Source organism: Diachasma alloeum, unplaced genomic scaffold (genome assembly GCF_001412515.2).
Source record: "Diachasma alloeum isolate Michigan unplaced genomic scaffold, Dall2.0 Dall_scaffold_01136, whole genome shotgun sequence".
In the NCBI taxonomy this organism is placed as follows: Eukaryota; Metazoa; Arthropoda; class Insecta; order Hymenoptera; family Braconidae; genus Diachasma; species Diachasma alloeum.
The window spans coordinates 325,666-352,558 of NW_021681246.1; the positions used below are offsets into that span (position 1 = coordinate 325,666).

General features: G+C 35.3%; 1 protein-coding gene across 4 annotated transcripts; it reads right to left on the bottom strand.

Moving 5' to 3' along the window:
* Positions 1 to 1,383: 1,383 nt before the first annotated feature.
* Positions 1,384 to 26,276, bottom strand: LOC107045936 (long-chain-fatty-acid--CoA ligase 4). Of its 4 annotated transcripts, XM_015268350.1 has the most exons (7): positions 25,629 to 26,276; positions 23,671 to 23,765; positions 14,327 to 14,463; positions 6,362 to 6,716; positions 3,662 to 5,003; positions 2,667 to 2,942; positions 1,384 to 1,978 (listed from the first exon to the last, which is right to left on the bottom strand). In XM_015268350.1, exons 3-7 carry the CDS (start codon positions 14,344 to 14,346, stop codon positions 1,824 to 1,826), a joined length of 2,148 nt encoding a protein of 715 aa, XP_015123836.1. In that variant the 5' UTR covers positions 14,347 to 14,463; positions 23,671 to 23,765; positions 25,629 to 26,276; the 3' UTR covers positions 1,384 to 1,823. The 4 variants fall into 4 exon arrangements, with proteins under 4 accessions (XP_015123836.1, XP_015123838.1, XP_015123837.1 ...); XM_015268352.1 differs by lacking the exon at positions 14,327 to 14,463; XM_015268351.1 differs by lacking the exons at positions 23,671 to 23,765; positions 25,629 to 26,276 and adding an exon at positions 19,675 to 19,719.
* Between the last annotated feature and the right edge of the window lie 617 nt (positions 26,277 to 26,893).

A 26,893-nucleotide genomic window follows, 5' to 3' on the forward strand; every position in this document is an offset into this window, starting at 1 on the left:
CCAATCGCCTTTCACCATTTTTCCTGACCTCTCTGAATAATCAATAAAAAATTGTGACATTAAATTTGTGCGAGCATTTGAGTCTATTACCAATTCTTGTCGCAGGAAACAAAAATTGTGAATTGTGAAAAATGAGGAAAATGACTTTCAACGAATGTCTGAAATTATCAATCGCTCTGCACTTCTCTCCTTTACATCTAACAAGCGGAAAAGCATCATTTGAAATATTGTGACGTCAACAATTATTTACTTTAATCAACATTTTCCCCGTCATTTCAATCGCGAAAGAACAGATTCCATCAAAGACAACGAATGTACAACAGTGACGACTAGCGCGACAGCTCCTGGGCATTTTGACATCATTAAAAAAATAATTGAATTCCATTTCGACGATAGAATCCAAAAACTCGATCAAAAATATATAGTGTATGATTTATATTCAATCTTATAGGAGCAACATTTTCTTTTTTTTTCTACCGAGAAAATTAATATCATCACCAACATGAGTATATCAATCGTGGAAGTTTCGCAAAGGATCAATAAAAAAAAGTAGAAAAACAAAGGGGATTAATCCTTGTGTGCTTTTGTATTACAGTCGACGTCAAGTCTAGGAAAGACTCGTTATGTTTATCGCTCATCATCAGGAGGTATTTGAGTTTCATTGTGTGGTAGAAAAAAAACGTAAGATTCGGTCTCATAACCAAAATTACTTTCGACTTTCCACTTTATCACGTCTGAAAAAATTTCATTGACAAACCCAGTGAATCTATTCGATTTTTTATTTGTTTCGAAAAATATAGAACGATTCGATTTTTTATTTGTTTCGAAAAATATAGAAAATGGAAAATATTGTGTACACAAAAATTATAAATTCGATTTTTGAATGGAAAAAGTTGTACAGAAAAATAAAATTCTGATTTTTTCTATAGAAATAATTTCTACTGGATATTTTTTGTCAACAAACGCGTAGCAAAACTGCAGTAAATTCCAATAGAATTTTATTTTTCGATATAACTTATTCAATTGAAATATTTTCTACAGAAATTCATCGACTCCGATTTTCTAAATTCATTTGATTACTTTTTGAAAATAAAAATAGAAGAAATTGGAGCGGAAAAAATGGGAAAACTCATGTCCAGGAATTCCTAAAGAAAATATCTCAATGGAAAAAGTTGTATAGAAAAATCAAATTGGGATTTTTTCGATAGAAAAGTTTCTAGTGGATATTTTTTATTATTAAAAGACGTAGTAAAGCTGAAGGAAAATCCAATAGAAGTTCAATAGAATTGAATTTTTCGATACAATTTATTCTATTGAGATATTTTCTATAGAAATACCTCGGTTCAAATTTTCAATTTTTTGTTTGATTTAAAAAAATGAAAATAGAAGAAAAATAGGAAAACTCGAGTCGAGGAATTCCTACAAAAAATGTCTCAATGGAAAAAGTTGTATCGAAAGATGAAATACCAATTTTTTCTACAGAATATTTTCTACTAAAAAACGCCTAGCAAAACTCCAGCAATTTTCAGTACAAATTCAATAAAAATCCGTTGGATTTTTCTATACAATTCACTAGGTTTCTCTATGAAATTTTCTCGTGTTTGATGCTTGATCGCAGTTTTGAACTGGTGTTTCAATTCTATTCACAACAGTTACATAAACTCACCGCAAATAATCTGAGCTTCCGTTTTACCATCAATACTCATTGTTACTGCTTGTTGGGGAAGGGAGAGGGGTTATTGCGTATGACGAATTCGATCTTAAGATTTTCTTTTGTTGTCGTTCCAGGCTTTAGTCCTGCACTTGGGGCATTTGGCTGAACATCACGATGCGTACATTCTATTGATCTCGTGTTGATAGCGTTCTTGCACTGCTTTTCTCTTCAGTTTGAAGGCTGCTGTGACGAGACCCATGTCTGGCGACCACTGCTCTGCGCACAGTTTCACAGCCCCCGGGATCTCGAACCTCTGTAGTTGGGCTGCAAATGAAAATTGAAGCGTAACAATATGATCCTTTTATTTTTCTTGATTAAGGCCCGAGTGTACTATCTTTCGAATGTTATCAGGATTTTTTTATCTTTCATAATCCAAAATTGTCAATTGAGTGGTGCATCATGAGTAGAAATTCCCAAAAATTATGATAGAATGATAAAAAAAAAGAAAAAATTCTGAACTTTTTCAAAGAGCGCTTTTAATTGAGATTCAGAATGAGTTGAAAAAAGTGGAAATTACAAACATCTGATTTGCTGTGGCAAATTATCTATTAGCTGTCATTTTCCATGGTGGATAACAAAACACTAACTCCTCATGGGAAGTGACAGCTAGGTATCTCAAGTTTTAAAACAGTGGTATGTAGTCATCTGCCATTTTTATGTGATAAAAGTGTGATTAAAAAATTCTCCAAAATATTACAACTTTTTTCAAAGAGCCTTTTCCGTAATAAATGTCTCTGTGCAGTGTGGGAAAAGATTTACGAAATCAGTCTTCCCCCTGCATGATATTGGGTGACAGGCCGCCATTTGTCACCGTAAATCAGATACATTTTTTAATTTCTTGTTATTCAACTTATTCTGAATATAAATCAAATTGAATTGCGGCAAATAGTCGTTTTTTTTCTTTTATTCTCCCCTGAGAATAATAAGATTAAATTCAGTGGTCTGAACTCACATTTCTTAGACTGCTCGATTAACTCTTGCAACACAGCTTTCTCAATCACAGGATTTTCACAGAGCTCCTCGAGACTGGCATTGGTAATGCCAAGGTTAATAGCAATCTCATCGAGAAGTCGAGGATTTGGCACTACAAGTGCCACTGTGTACGCTTTATGCGCATCACCGTATACACAAATATTTTCAACCAGTGGACAGGTTTTTAATTCAGCTTCAACCTTGCCAAGAGAAACATACTCGCCAAGCTGGAGCTTCACCAAGTCTTTTTTACGATCTGAAAAAAGAAAACGTCATCTTCAAAATCGCTCAAAGGGACATGGAAACAATTTTTAAGCCATTATTCAAGAAATTCAGGGGCCAAATGGTAAAACGGTTCAAATCGACTTTGACTATTGATGAATTTTCAATGACTATCTCGTAATCTAAGGCAGATAGAAGAATTTTTGTGAATATATTTTTTGCAGAGCGAATTGAGAGCCACAAAAAAGGTCTTTACGAATATTTTGCTATCTCCATTAGATTCGGAGATATTCAGCAATTTCCCACCTGTTTTTAGTCATTAATTAAATTTTAATTAACGGCGATCGATAGGGCTCAACAATACCCACATTTGCAAAAAAGGATTAAATGGCATCGACTCATTAGCGAACAGTGAAAGAAAAGCTCTGTCACATACAAATTTTCAGACTTTTTGGATTACAGTGGGTTGAAAAAAATCAAAAAAATCCAAAACTTGAATTTAAGGTGTTTCGGTTAAAAAGTAAAAATAATGAAAACAAGTGGCCCATGACACAGATGTAAATCGAGTATAGTTTTTTTGCTAATAAATTGGCAATTTGTTTCCGAATGGATTAATTGAATTAAAACAAAAAAGTGCATATTCGGTTTTTTGTTATTAATTCCAGATTAGTAGGGAAGTTCAACCTTGATTTGACGAGGAAACGCCTTAAAGACGACAAAAAAACCCCAGAATTACAAAGAATAAACTCTCACCAATAATTTTGATGCAGCCATCAGGATGTACCTCCCCAATGTCCCCAGACCTGAACCACTGTTTTCCATCCTTGAAGAAAAAATCTTCCTGAGTCTTCTCCGGAATCTTGTAGTACCCCTGCGACACATTTTCCCCACCAATGATGATCTCCCCCCTGGGATAGGGGCTGTCAGTGACCCTGTAACTGGCTTCCTCCCAATTCTCCAATCTGATGTCACAGCCAATAACAGGTGCACCAACTCTCCCCGTACTTCTGTCGTAATAATCCATAACAGTTGCTGATGAGCACGTTTCAGTCAGTCCATATCCCTGAGTAAGAGTCACACAGAGGCAAATTTTCACCTGAGTGTGAGTCTCAGGAGTGAGTGGAGCGCCCCCAGAGAGAATAAGCCGAATTTTCCCCCCAAGTACTTGTTTAGCCGAGCCAAAAATGAAACGATCGAAGAGTGGTGTGCTGTACCCCCTCTTCGTCCACTTGAGTTTGTACTGATAAGCAAAATTGAATATTGCTTGGCTCAGTGCTCCCGATTTCTTGACTTTCTCGTTGATCCCCTTGGAAATTCTGTCCAGAATGAGGGGAACAGCAGTCATGCAAGTTGGCTTGAGCACGGCAGCATCGCCTTTGCATCCCCTCATTATTTTACTGCTTGAATCAATCATGGTGAGTGGTGAACTGTAGCCAATGGGAATTCCAGCAAGAATAGCGACACTCTCAGCCAATAATTCAAAGACATGTGCAAGAGGTAAAAATCCAAAGAATATATCGTCCTCGAGGGTTGTTATGCTGCTGCAGAAGGCTTTCAGAGTTGACAACATGTTCTTGTGCGACAGAAGAACGCCCTTTGGAATTCCAGTGGAGCCAGACGTGTACATAATAATGGCAATATCCTCGGCCTTGGGGGGAACAGACTCCAGAGCCGACGTGTTTCCCCTCTTGATGACGTCTGAGAATGGAATGAGACTGACGCCCTCTTTAAATCCAACGGTCTCAGAAGGCACCAACTGATCCTCCATGTAGATGATATTCTTCACTGCTGGTGCCAATGACAGAAGCCTCTTGAATTTTGACAGCAACTCGTGGCTCGTTATTACAGTGTCAACTTCAGTTTCGTTGATTCCGTGGGCAATGGCTTCATCACCGAGAGTTGCGTAAATTGTTACAACAGACAGATCCTGCTTGAAGCATGCATGCGCTGCAATCATCCATTCTGCCCTTGTCTCGGCAAATATTACGATGTTCTTGCGCTTTGTCATACCGAGCTCACGGAGACCACGGCCGAACGATGCAGCCAATCGCTCGACTTCTGTGTAACTTTTCCACTTGTACTCGCCCATCTTGTACTGCAGAACATAAACAAATCAATTATTACGGCCTTGGTAGTGAATCTCAATGACTTCGTAAGGAAAACTGTTTTTTCCTTGGTATTGATTGGGTGTTTTGCTTCTGAATGCACTGACAGAAAAATTTATTTTATCCAGAGAATTTTATTTGAAGCAACTATCATTTTGTTGTTAATTTTCAAATAAATATGATTTCGTAGTGAATCTCGGTCATCTCTTCTTGAGATGCATTTGATTGGGAGAAATTGAACTTCTTTAGAATTGAAGTTCCTTTTATTTGTCGCAGTAATGAGGGTATTTGATTTCTTTCTAGCCAAAAGTTTGCCAACTCCAGAAATTCGTGGCTCCGGTACGTTTGGTCCAAAATCTTTTGGTCCAATCTCTTTTCGTCCAACGTCAGTTCGTCCAATGAAGTTTTTGGTCCAATTTTATTTCGTCCAATCATTCTTTAGTCCAATATTTTCTTTGTCCAATGTAATTTTGGTCCAAAAAAATGCGGATTATTTTGGGAAATGGGAAATTATGTAGGGATTTTTTTTCAACATTTCAAGTAATTGAAACAATTTTAATGGTAGACATTTGGAACATTTAAAATTTGGAAAACACTCTTTTTTAACAATGACATTTCTGGCATACAATTTTAAGGGAAAAAAAAGAAACAAAAACGAAAATTGCAGCATTTGGAACATTTAAAATTTTGAAAATACTCTTTTTTAACAATGACATTTCATTGGTTTTGAGTTTCGCGGGTTTGTGTTTGTATTTACCTGTGTTTATGGTGTGTTTATGCCGTTTAATCTGGGCCGAATTGGACGAAATGATTTTTAGACCTAGTGATTTTGGACGAATTGTTTTTGGACCAAATGACCCCTATCCAAATTCGTTGGTTTAATCAAAAATCAAAATTATTCTCACGGCTAAATACGTTGTTATCGCAATCAACACGATCATACGTTGTTTCAAGTAAATTATAATTGAAGTGAGCATTATATCTCAAGAACTACTGGACCGATCCGGCTGCAACAGCGCGCCAAAGTTGAGTTCAATAATAGCTACAATGATCCAAAATTTCCGATTTTTATCTACAAATTTCCCCGTATTTAAGTTCAATTTTCTAAAAATTAATCACCAAAAACCCAAGTTGTCGGATACGTGCACACAGACATGGCCCTAAAAACATCATTTCTTCACGTTTCATAACATTCTAGACCATTTGCAATCAAAATTAGAAAATCGAAAAATCGGTCAACAACAGGGCTTCCATTCCGAAGCAAAAGACAAATAACGCATCAAGTGACGGTCACATGCCTTCCGACAGACAGACTTAACCCCCCGCTTGTTTTTTCCTTATTACTGACCTTTTTAAACACTCGGCCATTGGGCTGGACTTCGTTCTCCTCCGCGAGTATTTGCCTCGTCCCCAGGCATTTTTTGCCTCCGTGTGTTTCAGCGGCATAACGCAATACTTTCTCAAGTGTATCCACACTTTGTCGCTGAAGTTTAACGTGTATTGGTCCAGGATCATCAATATTTCTGTATGTTATTGAGTTGTCGTCCTTAGCGATTGGTTTGGCCTTGACTCGTCTCGACAATTTCCTCTTTTCCCAGGGACGTTGGAGAATTAAATACACGGGAAATGTTAGGAGATCGTAGACGTAAGACAGTGCCTTTATCGCTGTGATTGCTCCGCTCACCCAAAAACTCTCCATCTCACTGTGGACAGTATCAACGTTATTTATCGAGTGCTGAATGGCGACCAGAGAATAATTGAAAGTGTCGTCCCAAATAGCAAGCTACATAATCAACGAGTTTATGATTTATCATTGACATTACTGTATCATGCGTAATTGCGGCGAGGGGAAGAATCGGAAATTATCAAAATGTTGTGAGTAGCTGTCAAGAGTTTGGACTCTCCCAGTGAGAAGTCATTAGCTTTTGTTCAGTATGTAATCACAGCGAATTGATGATTAATAATAGGGAGCAAAAATAATGTTAATGGTGTTGAGTATTTTATTCGTCGATGTTATTTATCTACTGTTGAATGGAGAATTGAAACTATTGATTTAAATAGCAGCTGGAGTTTATTATCTAACATTGCGATTACTCGAATCATGCGGAATTACTGAGAAGGAATTTAAGGGGCTGAATTTACTAAAATGATGTGATTAGGGGTCAGGAGATTTGACTCTCCCAATGAGATTCCATTCATTTTTATTCAGTATTATAATCACAGCGAATTGATGATTAATAGGGAACAAAAATAATGTTAATAGTGTTGAGTATTTTATTCGTCGATGTTATTTATCTACTGTTGAATGGAGAATTGAAACTATTGATTTAAATAGCGACTGCATAATCAACGAGTTTAACATCTAACATTGCGATTACTCTAATCATGCGTAATTACTGAGAAGGAATTTAAGGGGCTGAATTTATTAAAATGATGTGATTAGGGGTCAGGAGTTTTGACTCTCCCAATGAGATTCCATTCATTTTTATTCAGTATTATAATCACAGCGAATTGATGATTAACAGGGAACAAAAATAATGATAATGGTGTTGTATTGTATTCGTCGATCTTATTTATCTACTGTTGAGTGGAGAATTGAAAATATTGCTTTAAAGTAGTCCCTACTACATAATCAACAAGTTTTGAATCCAAAATTCACACTACTCTAATCATGCATAATTGCAGCAAATAAATTAAAGAATCTGAAATTATTGAAATGTTGTGAGTCTTATCTTTCAATAAGATTCCACTAATGTTTATTCAGTATTATAATCACAGCGATCTGAAGATTAATAGGGAACAGAAATAATTTTAATGGTGTTGAGTATTTTATTTATCGATGTTATTTATTTATTGTTGAATGATAAATTTAAACTATTGTTCTAAATAGCAAACAACATAATTAACGAGTTTTGCATCTAACATTAACACTACTCTAATCATGCATAATTGCAGCAAAAAAAATGAAGAATCTGAAATTATCAAATGTAGTGAGTAGCTGTCAAGAGTTTGAACTCTCCTAATGAGCTGGCACGAATTTTTACTCAGTATTATAATTACAGCGAATGGATAAGTTATGAGAAACAAAAATAATATTAATAATATCCAAGAGTTGATAGATAAAAATATATAAATAAAAATATTATTAATATTCAAGATTTGTATTATTAAAAATCTTGAAATGATACATTGAGCCCTTCAAAGGCTTAATCTAATGTTGACATTACTCTAATCATGAATGAGTGAATTAAAGAGGCAGAATTTATCAAAATGTTTTGATGATCTGTCAAGAGTTTGGACTCTCCCAATGAAATTCCAATATTCCAATAAATTCCAATAATTTTTATTCAGTATTACAATTACAGCGAATGGATATCTATTGAGAAGCAAAAATAATGTTCTGCGATTCTTATTAACACTTCATATTAATTATAGCAATCAGACTGTTGAGCATTTCAATGCGTTGTTATCGACTTATGTAACTCCGTGCAGCAGACATGGATTATACAATCTCACAGCTTTAGTCAGGAATTTATCAGCATTGGATAAATAAAGATAGCAACTGAAGTATTTTCAAAAGCAAGTGTTCCTGAATTCTCTGGTAAATGCAACTCGTGTACAAGATTTTAAGGAAGATCTCAGTTGGCAGACAAGTCAGAAGGAGCCGTTAGGTATAATTAGCATGTGTGGTAGTTCGAAATAGTGCAAAGTGGCCAATTGCTAATTACAAGTTTCTACTGAAGCAGAATTAGCAGCAGTTGTTCTCAAGAGCATTCAACTACGCTGACGGAAAAAATTATTTTGAGATGTTTCTTTCTTGGAACAAGTATTATATACTTGAACCAATTTCAAATAAACAAGATCTTACGGTGAATGCCAATTATTTCTTCTTGAGATACATTTACTTGAATCAAATAAACCAGTCCTTGGCGTCGAGTCACATGTATTCACCACAAAAATGGAAAAGTTCTATTTTTTTTAACCTAATATAATCTCCAGTCGAGCAATTTTCTACTTTCATGAATTGATCAAAAATTCGGACCTAGGAGATGATTACATTGAGGAATGAATTGAATGTTGTTTTCTCGAATGAAGCCGATGTTTAAATTGAGCTTTCCGTACATCACATTGAACGAAATTTGTGATATCCAAGTTTGTGTTGAATTGCCGTAATCTGTGATTCTGTTATTGTAAACTTATGCGATTTTTTTAGTCAAGAAATATAAACTTCTTTCAACTCAACGACATCTTACTACAATCTCAAAGCTTTTTCCGCGTAACAATATTCATCCTGATTCGACATACGAACTGCTCACTTCAATTATAATTTACTTGGAACAACGTATGATCGTGTTGGTTGAGATAACAACGTATTTAGTCATGAGAATAATTTTGATTTTAGAGGAAACCAACGAATTTCTGGAGTTAGCAAACTTTTAACTAGAAAGAAATCAAATACTCTCATTATTGCGACAAATGAAAGGAACTTCAATTCTAGAGAAGTTCAATTTCTCCCAATCAAATGGATCTCAAGAAGAGATAACTGGTATTCACTATGAGATCACGTTTATTTGAAAATTAACAACAAATGATAGTTGGTTCAAATGAAATTCCCTTGATAAAATTAATTTTTTCCGTCAGCTTCAGGAGGTTGCAGAAATTTTAAATGCCAAAGCTTTTTGCACAGAGTTAAAACAGTAAATGACAGGAGTAAGTGACCCACATTACCAAGAATGGTCCAGTTCAACGTACAGTGAATGATTCTCTCTTCAGCGCTTTGTTTTATTACCTGCGACGTTTCACTTTAGGCGTTAGTTCCACCGTACAAACTTGATCAGACATGATGTCAAGGTATCAGGGAGAGAAAATAACAGTATAAACTTCTTCGGTATTCGCAACACGTGTTGTTCTCAGATCGTTGCCATGTAAAACGCTTTAGGAATTGAATGGCGATCCTCTCACGGCCGCGGTCAATGCGGTGACTGATTTTCGTATCTAGTGGTCAACTAGGCATAGGTGAGATCGTATGAGGGAAAATAATCGTAGCTCGTTATCGTACGCGGACTTTGGTCCAGTTTGATCTTGCAGCAATTTCGAGGATATACAGATACAATGCGTATGTATCGTATTGTCTTGTATTGGGCTGAGGGGAAAATTATTTTTACCGATACATTATTCACAATACAATACAAGACAATATATTATCTTCTTGTTGCAAGGAAAAAACGTGCAGATAATTGCATTTTCTAATCTCATTTATTTATTATGATTTTGAATTAATTCAAAATGTTATTTTTTAGCAAAACATTTTATTTTCGTAATTTTGCGTTCGAATGGAAGCTTTTTAATCGCTCAAATTTCAGTTTCCAATTTTTTGTGCGATTTTTAGTTGACGTCTGTATGTATGTATGTATGTGGTCTTTTTTCTATTTTTTTTTCTCAAAGTTTGAGGGATCAATCGAATTTCATAATTTTCTTTTCAGGAATACAGTGAAATTGGCACAAATATTATTTTCATCAATGTTATAACGTGTGAATATTTTTCATGATATTATGAATGAGTATTGAGGAATTCATGGTGTGCGAATGGAAACTTTGCAATCGTTTAAATTTACGTTTTGAATTTTTTGTGTTATATCGATCCAGTAGGATCCAAAAAGACCAAAAATGCAATTTGTGTGTTTCTTCAATTGTTCGCTAATGAATGGATGGAATTGAAACTTTATCTTTCAAATGTAGGATCTACTGAGCCCTATCCGTCGCCATTAATTAAAATTTAATTCATCGATTAGTTCTTTTAATTTTCGAATTTTTTCGAAAATCGGTTGTCCCACGATAAGTCAAAAAATGTTCTGGATTGATTGAACGATGGCTTGAAAAATTTGTTTGGATGTCCTTTTGACCGAGTTCGAAGATGAAGGCGACAGCAATAATCGTTATTTTGATTTATTTGAAAATTGTCAAAATATCATGCTTCAAATGAATTCAATCGTAGCTTAAAATGTCTGTTTTGATGCCATTAAGTAGAAGTTAAAAGATGATTACGATAGCTATATAGGTTGATTTGATTTTTATGATGATTGTTGAAAATTTCGAATTTTTCATGAATTTCCCTGAAAGTGAGCTTTCTGATGGTTTCTCCAAATGTGATGTTTCAAATTCATTCAAGTATGTATAAATAGAATTATTTTATTAACATTTTATCGAAGGGTTGAGGGAGAAGATGGATTTTTTATTATTCACGACGAAAGGCACGGGATTTTTAAATTTTCCATTATCCACTTCTAGAATACTGAAAAAGTAATTTGACTTTATTATTCACGGCTAAACTTGGAATTTTTGGTTTTCTATTATCCATTACTACGATAATGGAAAATCAATTTGGTTTCATCCTTCACCACGACAGAAATAGAAATTTTTTGTTTTTCATTTTCCATTGATATAATAATGAAAATAAATTTTGTGCCATTTTTGATTAAAAAATAATTTGTTTCTTTTTTCATGTTCATTTCTCATTAGTATCGCAATGAATAATACATTTCGTACTATTACTCATTACAAAAAAAATCATAATTCAATTTATTTCATCAACTATTAGGAAATCCTGGGGAAAATTAGAACAGCTTCCTATTTGTACGAAAAAATAGTTTGTAAGACTTCCCATACTATATCCTATAGGATTTCTTCATACGTGTAAGAATTTAATTTTTCATACAGATTCGAAAAAATTGATATTTTTCCAAAAAATCAATTTTTCAACGATCACTCAAAAAATAGTCATCAAAATGGAATTAGTCACGGCTCAAAAAATTGATAACAATACCCTCTTGATTCTATCAGAATATGATGTGGGTCGCACAATTCGTTGTTGAGTTACAGCACATTGTTTATGCGATTTGAAAGAAAAAATCGGTTTTTTCATGATTACTGAAATAATCATCAGTAATAGCACTTAAATCAGGGCTTGAAAAGTATATTTCAATGCCTTCTTAATCAAGTTGAAAAATGCTGAGAACAGCATCATTGCTTATCAATTTGCACAATACCGTCATGAGCTTTTTATATCAAAATCTCTATCTCTATTAAACTCAGTCACCAGTCTATTATGTTGAATACTTATTCATATTACTTCATGGTCCCAACTAACTTCTGACAGAACCTGGGTTAAACTGTGGCTAAATCCTGAATAAACCCTGATTAAATCCCGGCTATACGCTGACTAAACCTTGATTGAACCTTGATTAAACCCGGACTGAAAACAAATTCGAGTCTTGAGAGGGTCTGAATGTAGAATTATTTGACAGAACGAAATAATACGCAACGCTTTGATGACGTGAAAAAATAGCACAAGAGAAGAATGAAATAAGAATTTCAAAACAGAGAACCCATTCAGAAGCAAACTGTCGTTATTCCAATGAGATTATTCCATTTAGGAGTATTCATACCGAGAATAATTACAGAAATTCATGAAATAAGAAATGCCAATTTTGCTAATCTCATACTCGATAATTATTAATGAACAATTTTCTTCACGCATGTCAGATAGCTTGAGAAAAGTTTCTGCTTCTTTTTTTTTTTTAGTTTAAAAAATAATCATCAATTACAATGGCAGTTATAATTATTCAACCCTCAGACTTATCATTCAGAGACAAAGTAATCATTCAGTTGCGGTCAATGTCTAACGATTCCATCGGCGGACTTTGACGCCCTGTGCTGATCATCACTTGCAGGTCGATCTTCAAATAATCACTATCAAGGATCTCTGATAATAAAACTCCAGTAATTATTGAAGGTTTCCATAACTCGTTCACATGACCTTTGAAACACGGGACGAAGGAGTATTTCTTTTTTTTATGCGCGCATATTTTATGTTTGTTGAACATTGAACTTTGTCGGCAGATGGAAAGTAAAATTTAATGAGATTAAGAAGTGAAACTTTGCACGATCACGGCACTTGTATTTGATGTCACGTGTTTTTGTATTGACAATCAACCGAGTTGACCGACATCCCTCGACGTAGAAAATGTATCGACGTACCCAGTTGACTCACCCGTTTAACATCGTTAGAATAAAAAAATGGTACATGGCAATTTGTGAAGACTTTTTTGCAAAAAACAGTAAACATTGCATTCCTCGAAATATCAAGGGTAAGTGCACTTTAAAAATAAAATACTGAGATTAATATCGAAAAATGTTTTATAATTTGATGTGGATTTGAGTCTGCATGAATTCTGCAGTACGGTTCGATTAAATTCAAATATGGTTATGACATTCAGGGGCAGATGGAGATTTCAGTAGTGAAGCGGTAAAACGGTTCAAGTAGATTTCAGCTATTGGCCAGTTTTCAATAAATATCTCGAAATTTAAGGGAGATAGCAAAATGTTTGTCATAACCTTCTTTGTAGAGCGAATTTAGAGCTACAAAAAAGGTGATTACGATAATTTTGTTATCTCCCTTAGATTCGGAGATATTCCTCGAAAACTCAGCTAAGTCTAAGGGCCAAATCGACTTGAACAATTTTGTCGCTTCGCTAGTGATTTAACCCCTCACGTACGGGGTCCTTCTGTTTCCAAGTCTAATGAGGGCTCAATATTCACTGAGATTCGATAACTTCTAATGGATGAAGAATTATGGAACTCACATGTACATAATGAAAGCTCTCTCTAATGGATTTCGAACTAGCTAAAATTGTAATGAATGATTACAATTTAGGTTGACCTCATATGATTATTGAAAATTAATCGATTATTCTCTTTCCCCGTTCATATCTCCTAGAGGGTGTTATCATATTTCCTAGGGGATTCCTAGGGGGTGTTCACCCCTGGAAACAAATAAATGCTTTCAAATCAAATCGAATCAAATTGAGTCAGTTTAATTTCATTATCTGTCATAATTTCGAAAAGAGTCATGCATTTTCGCTTAGATCCACATGGCATATGAACGCCGTACTTGAGGGGTTAAAAAAAAGTTCAAATCATTTGTTTTTTCTACCTACAATTTGTCATTTTCCGCCACAGGTGGCGCAATCGGTGGTAGACAGCTAGCGTATTATTCATACAAATAGCATGTGTTAAACTTGCCAGCTCCAGAGAGAATAATATTTTCAAACTAGAAATATGGGTCATCACTCAAAAATAATATTCTCAAATTGGCAATTGTGTTTATCTGTGCAAGAGCGTAGGAGATTTAATTTCTTTCCATAAAATCGTGCAAAGCGAACTACACTTGAATCATGCTTTAAAACATATTGCTCATAAATCTAAAACTCTCAAAATTCTACAGTAAAATGGTATGACACACGATGCGACTCACAGTTTGTCTTCCACAATCATGGTGATCAGGTTTACTTAACCTTTCCTTTTCAAAAAAAATTTTTTTTCTTTGTCTATATCGCTGGTGACCTCTGTTGTTTTTTTTTCACTTGCCCACCAAGGGTTTCTTGATTCCCTCTGCAAGAAAAAATATAAATGATCCCGGTATCCATCGACTGATGGCCTTCGCTCTGAGATAAAAGCACGCGCAATGCGCTTCACCTCTCAATTGCGGAATCAAGTATTTGTCATTGGAAGAAACATTATTTATCGGAACAAAGGATTAAACTCTTTCTCAAGTGTTTTTTTCATCTCAGTCTACCGAGAATCAAGGAGAATAGTATTTTTTTCGTCTCTTGTGCGTAAAGTGAAATTTTACACACGCTCCGCGTCCGCAAAGTGCCACTTTCCACGCATCGTGACGAAATATATTTTTTTTTCATCACGCTGTGCAAAAAAGTAACTTTTTAGGCACGCTTCGTCCCTTCTCCACACATTGTGATGAAAAATATCGTTCGATACTCGTGGGAAAAGGGTTTTTTTGCTCGTGGGAGGTTCATAGCACAAGCCGAAGGCGAGTTACGATTGCGGAAAAACTTTTGGGCCAAAAACACTTTTTCGCCACTAGGGCCGATAAACCGCGATTTTAACCTCGCTTCGCTCGGTTAAATCGCGGTTTTCGGGCCTAATGACAAAAATTATTGTTCGACACGCGACCGTGGGAACTTTTTTACTTCATATGATTACAGAACTCGCCTTCGGCTCGTCCTGTAATCTCATATTCGCCAGAAAAGTTCCTCACGGCCTAGTGTCGAAATGTACTATTTATCACCTTGTCCGTAAAACAACGTTTTATGGACAGGGTGACGAGAAAGTGTTTTTCGTCACTCGGCCCGATAAACGGCGCTTACTCGGGCTCTGTCGAGAGGGGGTAAAGAGAGTTTACCGCGGCACTTGAATAATCGGTGCTCCAAGGAGGGTAAATGAGACGCTCGGTGCNACCCGTGGGAGACGTGTAGCGCTCGCCGAAGGCAAGTTCTACTCTCCCATGCATCAAAAAACGCTTTTCCCACGAGTGTCGAACCCTATGTTTCATCACAATGTATGAAAACTGGGATTTTGCGCACACGTGATAAAATATACTATTTCATTTTTCTTTTTTTCTTCGTTTTATAAGGAAAAGGACATCCTATTATTGAGGATCATGAGATATAAAATCGCCGATGAAACATGCATAACAGTTTCATTTGATAGTTTAAATGATAGAAACAGTATCGCGTTTGTCGCACATCTCGCACCGCTTAAGAAGTTCATTGTGATTCTCTTGACCAGTACACGTCTATATTTACATCATAGACCGAGGACGGAGTGTTGTGACTGTGCAGTATTCAATCCAGTCGACACAATTCTAATTGTAGATGACAAACTAAAGAACAAAACACGCACATTCTTTGATATTATGAAGAATTCCTTTGACGCCAATTTCAAATGACTCGCGAAGTCTCAAATTATATCGAAGAAATCATAATTTTTTAAATGGAAAGATCGTAGTGTTAAAAATTGTGGTTTGAAATTGTCGGTATGCTTTTTGAAAATTTTCATCACACTATAGTTTCACAGAAATTTCAAGAAGTTTCGGCATTGAAAATTCAGAATTTTATGGAATAATCGATGGAAACTGTGAATTTGAGTCCAATAGGATTTTCTGATTCTGAAAATCTGGGGAGAATGTTTACTCCGTTTATTGAACGGAAAAAATGTCTGGAAAAGTAATGAAAAATTCTGAAAAGTATTGAGACTTGGAATGATCTACATTTGAGCCCTCAAAAATGACGATTTATATGTAACTTTAGTAAGTGTCTGGAAATCTAGTGACTCTCAAGATGAAAAAATCTGCTGTTCTAGTAGGGAATACAATGTAATTTAGTACTATATATTCATGTTTTGATTGAAAATTGAAGTGAATTGGGGTATTCTCGTTTTTTGAAGCTCAAAAATTTGGAATTTGATTAAATTTTCCGTGAACTCAGAAATTTCATTATTTTTCTCCCTTAAATTGAATGAAATTCAATATCATTCCCCAGAAAATTTCTTCTCCACTTTAAAAATTTTTTTACGAAATTCTTGGAAATCTTAATCAAGTGATAGTTCCACTAGAAATTCAAGGAATTTTGTCTTCGAAAATTCACAATTTAATGAAGAAATCAATTTAAATTATAAATTTCTGTTCAATTATTCCATAGAAATTAATACAAATCATCGAAATTCAGAAATTTAAGTATATTCTAGAGTTTTTAATTAATTAAACAATTCAGCATAACTTGGTACTAAATGTTTTTATTTTCACTGAAAATTCGTGTAAAGAATAATTCTCGTTCTCCTGCTGTTGAAAAATTTGGAATTTAATTGAAATTTCAGTGAAATCTGAATTTTAATTATTTTTCCCCCCTAAATTAAATTTATATTGAATTGTAAACAATTTTTGACGAAACTTCCTGGAATTTTGTCTCCGGGAATTTACAATTTAATGAGGAAATCAATCCAAACTATAAATTCCATTTCAATTATTCCATAAAAATTGTTATAAGTCACAAAAATTCAGGTAAATATATCCTAAAATCTCAATCAATTGAGAATTCAGCGTAATTTGTTACTGAATATTCATGTTCTCATTGAAAATTCAATTAAGTACGAGAGTTCTCGGTCTTCTGCTACTAAAAAATGAGAAATTTCATGATTTTTCGCTCTAGAACGAGTTCAATGCTACTTTCATGAAAATTATTAGTCAACTATTCATGGAATGTCAATCATTTTCCGACACAGTTCCATCCACGGAATTCCAATCATTTTGACATAATGTGGCCTTACATAATAATACCATGTAACCACCGAGAATCACAACTGTCGCACATGAAAGTCTGATCAAAATAGATTATCTACTACGAGAATCGTAAAGCTGAGTCACATCGAAGGAGAAGTGATCTACACCGTTAGCAGGTATGAATTTGTAAGCAAAAGGAATCCACACGTTGGATGAACAGTATTGAATGACGAAAATCACTCGAAAATAAGTATAATAGAGACTGAGAATGTTGGCGTTGATCGGATGCACGTGGCGTTCAATGAGTGTATGTCAAGTCTTGGCACTGAACTTTGGACCCACCGATACAGCACGAATCCACTGTTTGTATCTCCTGATAATGATGCATACACAGAGAAAAAAATCAATGAAATTTGCAAGGAAAAGTCAGTCAAATTTACTGAACGATTTTTGGTAAAAATTCACTGCAAATGCGGGAAATTTATCCTTTTTTCTCGTATTTTTCGCCAACAGCTCACAGACTTTGCAGTTCATACGCGATAAGTTACGTCACAAGATGGAAAATTTAGCCTCTGGCCAACTTTAAGTCCTTGATTTCAAATGGAAATTTATAAAATGCAATTTCGTTCTTCGCACTAAAAGAAAATGTTACCCAATATTACGGACATTCTTGAGCTGAGAAAATTGCATAAATTGTTGATCAATCCACGATAGGTTTCAGACAAGAAATCGGTGCTCTTCAGCATAAACTACTTAGTACAATGCTGAATGGAAAATTATTTTTTTTCCGAAAAAACATTATACTCTCGAAACGATAGGAAAAGTTTGAGATGAGGAGATGGGGTTATTGCTTTCCTTCAAGCTTACACTGTTAGAAACTTATTCATGACATTCAAGTGAACACGCTTGAAATTTTTAACAACGACGAAGTTACATGAAATTCTGTAGAATTCTTCATTGACGAATCAGTTGATTTCTTGAATATTTAAGTAATTCTCAATTCTCAGGTCCATAGGGCACTGAAAAACCTTGACAATTTTGAAAATTCAGACAATAATTTCTCTGAATTTGCAATCTACTGAAAACTGAATTGTATGCGATATTCAATTTTCACGATGAGTTGGAACATTCAAAATTTCATTGAAAAATCAATGATCTTTCAACATGAAAAACCCAATTTTCTTGAATTTTCAAGATAAATGAGAAATTTAGTGAACGTTTTCATGTGAAATAGAATTCAAACTCACAACATTGAAAATTCAGAAGACATTGTGACTGCAATTACAAGAATTTATAGCAATGTATTCGATATTTCATGATAGCTTTTCGATTTAATGACATTATTTGTGACATAGATTCTATGTGACCGCCATATCCCATCTAAATAGCGGAAATAATGTGATGCTATTTAAATTATGATTAAAAAAATAGGACGTCACATGACTCTCGTATGACGTTCATGTTCACATCTCTAATTGAGAGTAAGTGACGGTCATATTTCAGGAATGTTCTTTGGTCTAAAGTAGATAATACATGACAATTAAATTGTTTTTTTTTCGAAAGAAGATAATATTCTCGAAACGATAAGAACTTTTTAAAATAAGAAGATGGGTTCATCGCTCTCTTTCAAACTCATTGCAATTGAGAGCAAGCGATGAAGAAATTTCAAGAATGTCTGGAGATTTTCCTTTGCATGACTTCTGTATTCATTAAATACGAAAGTCCCTGATTCGTGATTCATTGCGTCGAAGCTTTTAGTAGTTAACTATTTTCTCATCTCATGACACGAAAACAATTATTTCTTGAGTCGGGAAATTCTCACTTCATCGTTAAAGAGGTTTAGCCAGTCTCGGTAAATTATCGATTTGCAAAACGATGGATTATTTTTTATGAGGCGTCAAAAAAATTCTTGATTTTTTCACATCTAATGAAAAAAAAATTCAGATTTTAATCTTTGATTACAATGGAAATGTTGATTTTCACATAAGACACTGGGTTAAATCCTGATTTTTGAACATTTCTTCTTTGAAAAATCAAAACGATAGTTAAATTGAGAAAAAAAATTAGAATTCCGAATCTAATCGAGTTTTCTGCAATTTTTTTTGCAGTTTTCAATAATCTTTGAATTTGCCGTAAGGGTAGAGCTACTTTGACTGTTCATGTTCAGGTCATGAATTTCGTACATTGCTTGTTTCATTCTACGAAATTCTCGTCCCAAGCGTTTTTCACAAGAAATTATTTTCGTCATATTCGGTCTTTTTTCCTTTTAGTGCGATGACCTAATAGTCTCAAGGTCAAAACTGAAAAAAGTGAATCGTAACGGCCTCGCAGAGATGATCTTCATTCGATGAATTTATTATTCCGAAAAAATAATGACGATGATGATAATTATGATGATGATGATGTACGGTGATTTTAATTATAATTCATCGCATCTGCTATGAGCACTGCCCTAGAACACCGGAAATGAGCGAAGGCACAAGTGAAGAAGGGGAGGGCGAATAATTTCAAACACTGAGCCACATTACCCAATGATGTTTCTACATGCAGACCAACGGTCAACTGGCATTACTTTCCCGCTTGCTCGTTTATTAATCCCACTCACCCCTCCTACGTGACACTTCCACCATGGTGTTTTACCGAGTCGATCTTTGTACCGGGGTGTTGGGGATTATGTGCGTCAGTTATTGCTGGGAAATGATCTGTTGCACATTCCAGTTGAGAACAACTACCCTGTTTTTAATGAAAAAATTGCGGATCTACAAATTTTGTACTCAAGTTTAACGGATATAACATTAAGGTACATTCGAAGACAATAGCACTCAAAAGTTAGTCCCTACGGATTTCCAAAAAAAATTTTAATCACTTAAGGATTGACGCAAGCATCTTTTTTACAAGAGTAAATTTTTTTATGGTCAAATGCCATGAAACTTTGGCAAAACGTTATTTGAACTATTATAAAATGATCGATCTATCGCTCAGCTCTTCGTTATATTGTCAATATCGATTTTTTTGGTTTTTTATGTTTTAGTTGATATCGACAATATGACAAAGAGCTAAGCGATAGATCGATCATCTTATAATGGTTCAAATAACGTTTTGCCAAAGTTTCATGGCATTTGACCATAAAAAATTTTACTCTTGTGAAAAACTCCCGCCAAAATTGCTTAAGTCAATCCTTAATTTATTGCATTCTCATGAGTTACTGGGGTTTTCTATCCTAATATGTTATTGATTGAGAAACATGGGGACAATCGTAAGAAACCCCTATTTTCTAGGGATACACCTTAAGGAACTTCCGCAGTAAGTATATGAAAGTAGAAGGAAATGGACTGCAGAGCTGGAATTTTGAGAATATAATCTTTGAATGATTACAAATATCCTCCCGAAGTCCCAAAACCCTGAACCACGCAGATTGTTGAGGAGAAAATATGAAAAATGTGTCATCAACAGAGTCTTATGGCGCCACTTTTTCAAAAATCACAAAAAAATAATCGACAATGGAATAAAAATCCAAACGCTTCGCGAATAGAACCGTATATATTTCAGGAATATATCCCCACAATTTCATTAACAGTCACCACAGGGATTATTTGTAATTATTGAAAATGTAACGTCGGGATTTTAGTTACGTTAGAGGAAACTGATGGCTGAACATGGCAACGTTGAGGGAGGTTAGAGTGCGCGCGGCAGAGGCCATCGTGTGAACTCCACCAAGGCATATACTATAGATTCTATAGTACAGTATAGGATTTTATCGGGACGCAAGAATACCAACTGCGTCGAACAAAAATGCGTGCTTGTCAAATCTCTCATGAAAATTTTTATTTGTTAAAAAATTCGGATAAATAATATTTCGGAATAAAAATTATTTGGACTTGATTAATCATGAATAATAAGTGCAAAGAAGCCCAAACGACGAAATTTCAATACACCCGCGAACTTTTCATCATTTCATTATTTTTTTTTTCAAAGGATGCAGCGGAGTGTCGAAACCTATGATATTTTATGTCGCGCCGTGCAATAAGTCGAGTTTTGAGCAGGCTGCGCGAAGACATAAAATATTATAGAGCACTCGGTAATAAATTTCGTTTTCAACGAATGTGTAGTTTACAGGTCGAGCCGAAGGCGAGGTCTGTACAAACATTCGTTGAAAACGAAATTTGTGCCCTTGTACTCTAATGTACTATTCCTCCACCCCATAGTCCCAAAATTTACTGTGGAAATTCCTTAAAGAACAACGTAATTTAATGATGAATTCGGAGAGAGACGGAGAAAGAAATTGATCGGAATATTACAATGTTTGATTTCGCTCGCCGAATAACTCCTGATTGACGCAGCACGCGACTCATTGACCCAGGGACCCCAATTTGTCATCAATTACTGTCATCATCAACACGACAATATTTTCGTCCATTGTTTACATTCCGCGTGATGTTTTCATTCCGCATTTCCCTAGAATAATGATTGAATGATTGAGGATGGCTCACTAAACCCATGCAGTACTGCGGAAAAATGAGTTGTGAGAATATTAAGTGTTTCTGTATTCGAGTCTGTTTTAGTTTTCGGAAATTGAGATATACCCGACAATTATTCTAAAGGTTGCCCATCGCGCTTGGTGTTTGGAAAAGTAAAAATGTTTTTCCGCTTCACTAGTACTGTTAAAATAAATTGGCTGAATTTTCCGAAAAAAGACAGTGAATTCGATTTAAAGGGACACAAATCAATGGAATTGCAAGTTTCACTGCCAAATTCCCTTCAATTTTATGATAAGTTCATTAAAATTCTCAGAATTTCAGAAATTTTTGGAGCAATTCTCTGAAAATTCAAAGGAATGTGGAATTCAAGGAGAGATTTCTCTGAATTTCCCCGATTTTTCATTAATTTTTTCGGAATAATTAAACTGAAATTTACAGTTCTCACGGATTTTTCCATGAAATTATGAATTTTCAATGGCGAAATTCCTCGTAATTCCAGTGGAAATGTTATTTGCTAGAAAATTCCTAGGCCGTTACCAAAAAATTCAGTGTAAAATTTGTGACAGTGTAGAAAAAAATGTATCAATCCTTCCGACAAAATTTCAAACCAGCAACTTAAATTTCATTAAAAAACACAAATTATTCCCAACAGATGACTTATTTGTTCTCATGTTGAATGAAGTTGCCCTTTACGCAACGTTGCCGGAAACTCGCTAAACGCGCCCGTCTAGTCTAGAGAGAATTCCGTAACGCTGGAGCCTAAGTAATACAACGGGGAATCCCGCTGATCCCTATTTTTCTCCTCTCTAGGGACGCGCGTAGTGGGGGCATAGGGGTTCCCGTAATTCCACTCTCCTACTGTCCCTAAGGTGTCTTATACGAAGCCTCTACTGTATTTAAATTGATGTTTAATTTAATAATAATAAAAAAATTGATGAGTAATATTGGCAATTGACTTGTTCAAAATTTAACTCTAATTAAAAATTATGATTATGGCGATGTCTGAATAACGTTCTCCATTTTTGTCGCTATTTTTGCAATGATAGAGAAACAACCTTAATATGACGGTCTGATCCCGACATTGGCCACAATAGTCCAAGAATGCTCAAAATTAAGTGGATATCTTTCTACATTCACAGGATGAGAGAAAAAAAATGAGAATCCTTGTCAAGCCCTGACGTTGGCGAAGTGGGTCAAGCCCTACGAGTCGTAGCCACCGCGAGGTGGTTACGTCGTAACCAAAATAGAATTTAACCCCACGCAGTTAGACAGCCAAGATGAGAAAAGATATCTGATAATAAATTATTTGCTGAAAAATATGATAGGACAATCCCTCCACCATAATTGCGGTCTAAAGATTGTGCATAATCACTTGTCATATACGTGGAGCATAATAGTTTAATTTTTTTAAATAGTGAATTCAAAATGGGAATTGAAAAACCAGGTGAGTAACAAGGGTTATCGGTACGAAAAATTTTCAGGGAAATACCGAGTGAATTAGATAGAAAATTCTATTGGATTTCAACTGAAGTTCTGTTGAAAATTGTATTAGTTTTTGGCCGATTCTACTGAAGAATTTTATTTTATTTTATTTTATTTTAAAGATAAAATCAGTGGGATTTTTATACAACTTTTTCTATTGAGATACTTTCTATAGAAATTCCTCAACATGAATTTTCCAAGTTTTTTGTGCTCAATTTTTCTTCTCCTTCCATTAGCAGAAACAAACAAAAAAATTGATAATTTGAGCCAAGAAATTTCTATAGAAAATATCGCAATAGGATAATTTGTATAGAAAATTCGAACTCTACTGATTTTTTTCTATAGAATCCGCCAAAAACTAATCGAAATTTCAATAGAAATCGAATGGAATTTTCTAGCGAATTTGCTAGGTTTTTCTATTAAATTTTTTCACACGTGTAACAATCAAAAATATTGAATGGAAAACATGAAATGCAATAGAGTATCGTTTGGTGGATTGATTTCGTGGATCATTAGAAATAGATGGATTCCAGTAGTTATTAAATTCCTTGAATGTTGACTTACCAGTAACACAGGTTATTCCTCCACTGCTCAGTTCCCTTAGAGACCAGAACACCTTTCCAGCAATTGCCCAGAAATCCACAAGATTGTACTGGTGACTGTTGGGGAGAAAAATAATTATTCTCTCGCACCGCAAGGACTGTGCAAAATGAATGTGACCCATAAACGTTGTCGATTGAATAATCATTCCGTCTCATCAAAATTAAGGGTAACAATCAAAAATATTGAATTGAAAAGAAAAAAAGTCCTTTTGAGAATTGATGCTATGGGTCATCAAAAGCAGGATCACCACACACTGAAGACGACAAAATTTTTTGAGCAGTGCATTTTTACTTATATGAAAAAACTCGTAGCTTGAAAATTTTCAAGAGCAAAATATCTTGCACTAAAAAAAAAATTCTTCAAAAAATTTCGAGCTTCTCTTAATGGCGAGGATGATGTCTTGATGATAAGAAACCGATTTCTCATACCAAGTTGAACTGAATTAATTCATTTAATGGTTTTTTAGCCTCAATTATAAAATATTTAAATGGAAATGGAAAATTCGCCTGAATTGATTTGAAAACTCGTTTTCTTGATATGAACCAATTGCCCTCATCTTTCGCACAAATATAAAATTTCTTGGCGTAAGATTTCGTAGACAAACGTGGTGAATTCGTTAGAAAATTCCATGGGATTTCTATTAAATTCATATTGGAAATTATATTAGTCTTCCGCAGCTTTACTGCACGTTTTCAATAGAAAATAGAATCTAATCGAAACTGGTTTATTTCTATACAATTTTTTCTATCGAGACATTTCATATAACAATTTTTTGACATGAGTTTTCCAAGGTTTTCCACTCTATTGTGCTTTCCTGTCCATAAAAGAATAAGAAAAAACAAAAAAAATTAAATTTGAGCCGAGGAATTAGTGTAGAAGATATCTCAATACAATATGTGCATAGATAAATCTAATTCTATTGATTTTTTCTATAGAATCTTTTCCATTTTGTTTAAACATTTCTAGTAAAAAAAACCGTGCAGATAAGTTGCAGAATTTTGAATAAAATCGAGCGAAAACGAATAGAAACTCCAATAGCAATACAATAGAATTCCCTGGGTTTTTCTATAATATTTTTCGCACTTGCTCCCGTGTTCAGATCCCCTAGAGACACCGCAACCTCTCTTTAACGAGTTCAGAAATGCTCCTAAACCCACAAAACTCCTTATGACTGCAGTAGAGAAAAATAATATTCCCCAGTCCAAACCCAGATAATAATGTCAAGGTAATAAAAGTGCATCCGAACATTTCGTCTCAAATTCAAACCGTACATCTCACCGAAACAATCATTCCCTCACGTTATACGTCTCAACAATTTCCTAACCATTTTTCAGGATTCCCACCTTGCACTTCGGCCCCACGATGTCTCACAACAGAAATAAAAAACTCGCATTAAACATTTTCATCGAAAAAAAAGGCGCAGACAAGCTGTATAATTTTTCAATAAAATCGACCACAAACTAATAGAAACAACAGCAATCCATTAGAATTCCCTGGGGCTCACGATGAGCTGTTGATGAAATGGAGTAATTTTTTTTCAATAAAAAGTACAATTCTTCCCCCTTATGATGACCCTAGCCTGAGCTCAATTGATGAATATATTTATGAGTTATCAATATTTTTAAAAAAGTCTAAAGTGTCCATTTTACCCCACCCCCCCTAATTAAAATAAAAGTCTAAAGTGTCCGTTTTACCCCACTCTCCCCTACACATTACTATTTCACTCCTCCACACTTAAATACCCCCAAAATTGAATTTTCCGCTGACGAATACTTTGCTAGTTTCAACTTCATCCCTTCCATCACACGAAAAAATCATTCCCCACGTCCTACATCTCCACAACTTCCTAAACGATTTTTCCAACTCCCTACTTTGCACTTCGGTCCCACGACGCCTTAACCATAAATAAAAAAACTCACAAACAAATGTCCCTGGATCGCAGGTTATGCGCTGAGCGCAGTCGTTGAGCTGCTCTTTTTCGGCTACCCACGTGACAATTCAAGATGAAAAAGCTCCCCAATGCCTTCAGCTCTCCGGAGCAGTCCCCCGTACCACTGGCTCTCCGTATTTTCACTCAATTCTCAGAAGAATTCCGTCTGACTCACGAATCATCAAGTTGTGCAGTGGGATATCATGAGCGCGCGTCACTGCCCACTGAATGTTCGCCCCTATTATCGTTATTTATTCGTGTGCCATAATGTGGATGTCCGCGGAGGCTGGGACACTGTCTGGATTCGACGGATATTCTCCACTTTTTGAAGACGCGTTGACGCTGCGCGGAGGCCTCTACTCGGTACACAACCACGTGCTTCCTGTACACATGCACAGCAAGTGTTCGGGGGATTGCGTATCACTAGACGAGTATTTGGCGAATTCCACACACACACACACGCACGCTGTAGCAACGCACTCCCCGTCGATAATTGCACTCAATTTATTCCATCAATTCACCATTGAAACGCGAAAACCAAATGAGTTCAGTCGATTCAACTCGATCGCTTCAATTTTTTTACAACTCTATTTTCGCCCGTGGAAGCTCGATTTGTGGATGAAATGCGTCCGCTCTGTGAGGCTGTACACGAGAATCTGCAGGAGTGTGAGTTATGGGTGTGCGAGGAGCCTCGACAATGGTGAATTCTCATTCGTCGAGAGGAATTACGTATCGAGGGTATTTCCCCGTGCACTTGCGCAGATTAGAAACTAGGATTTTGGTTTTGAATGATTTTAATTTCATTTCATTTCGGAATTTCGCTTCTTATTTTGCTGCCGTCTGATTCGAGTCGGTGTAACAGTTCGTTCCCCTCTGCGAATATTTTTTTTATTTATCTGGTTTGCAATTCAATGGGATTGATTGCAGGGGTATTATGATCTGACGATCTCGCCGGGACAAAAAATGGAGAATGATCATTGGACATGTCATGACGGGAGTGAGGATTGCATCATAGTGATAACGATAATTGAACATTATTTGTTTAAAAATGATAATGTTTTTATCGCGATAGACTTTAAACTGAGCCAAGTATGATCCAATGTCGTCTGTACTTTGTCGGGACCAATGACATGGCCCGGTTTGCGGGAGTGGGGGAAGTGGCGTGATCCAGAGTGACGTCATGTTCACTACATTCAATAACTGTTTTCTGGTGTTTGAATGAGAATAAAGAAACCGACCTTACCAACAGAGCCA

What these genes read in the sequence shown, in the direction of transcription:
- LOC107045936 (XM_015268350.1), bottom strand. Translation starts at nt 14,346, where the DNA reads ATGATTGTGGAAGACAAACT. An exon ending in ATGATTGTGGAAGACAAACT is followed by an intron (nt 6,717 to 14,326) that starts GTGAGTCGCATC and finishes TACTGTCCACAG; the next exon opens with TGAGATGGAGAGTTTTTGGG. An exon ending in AATCGAGCAGTCTAAGAAAT is followed by an intron (nt 1,979 to 2,666) that starts GTGAGTTCAGAC and finishes TTTCATTTGCAG; the next exon opens with CCCAACTACAGAGGTTCGAG.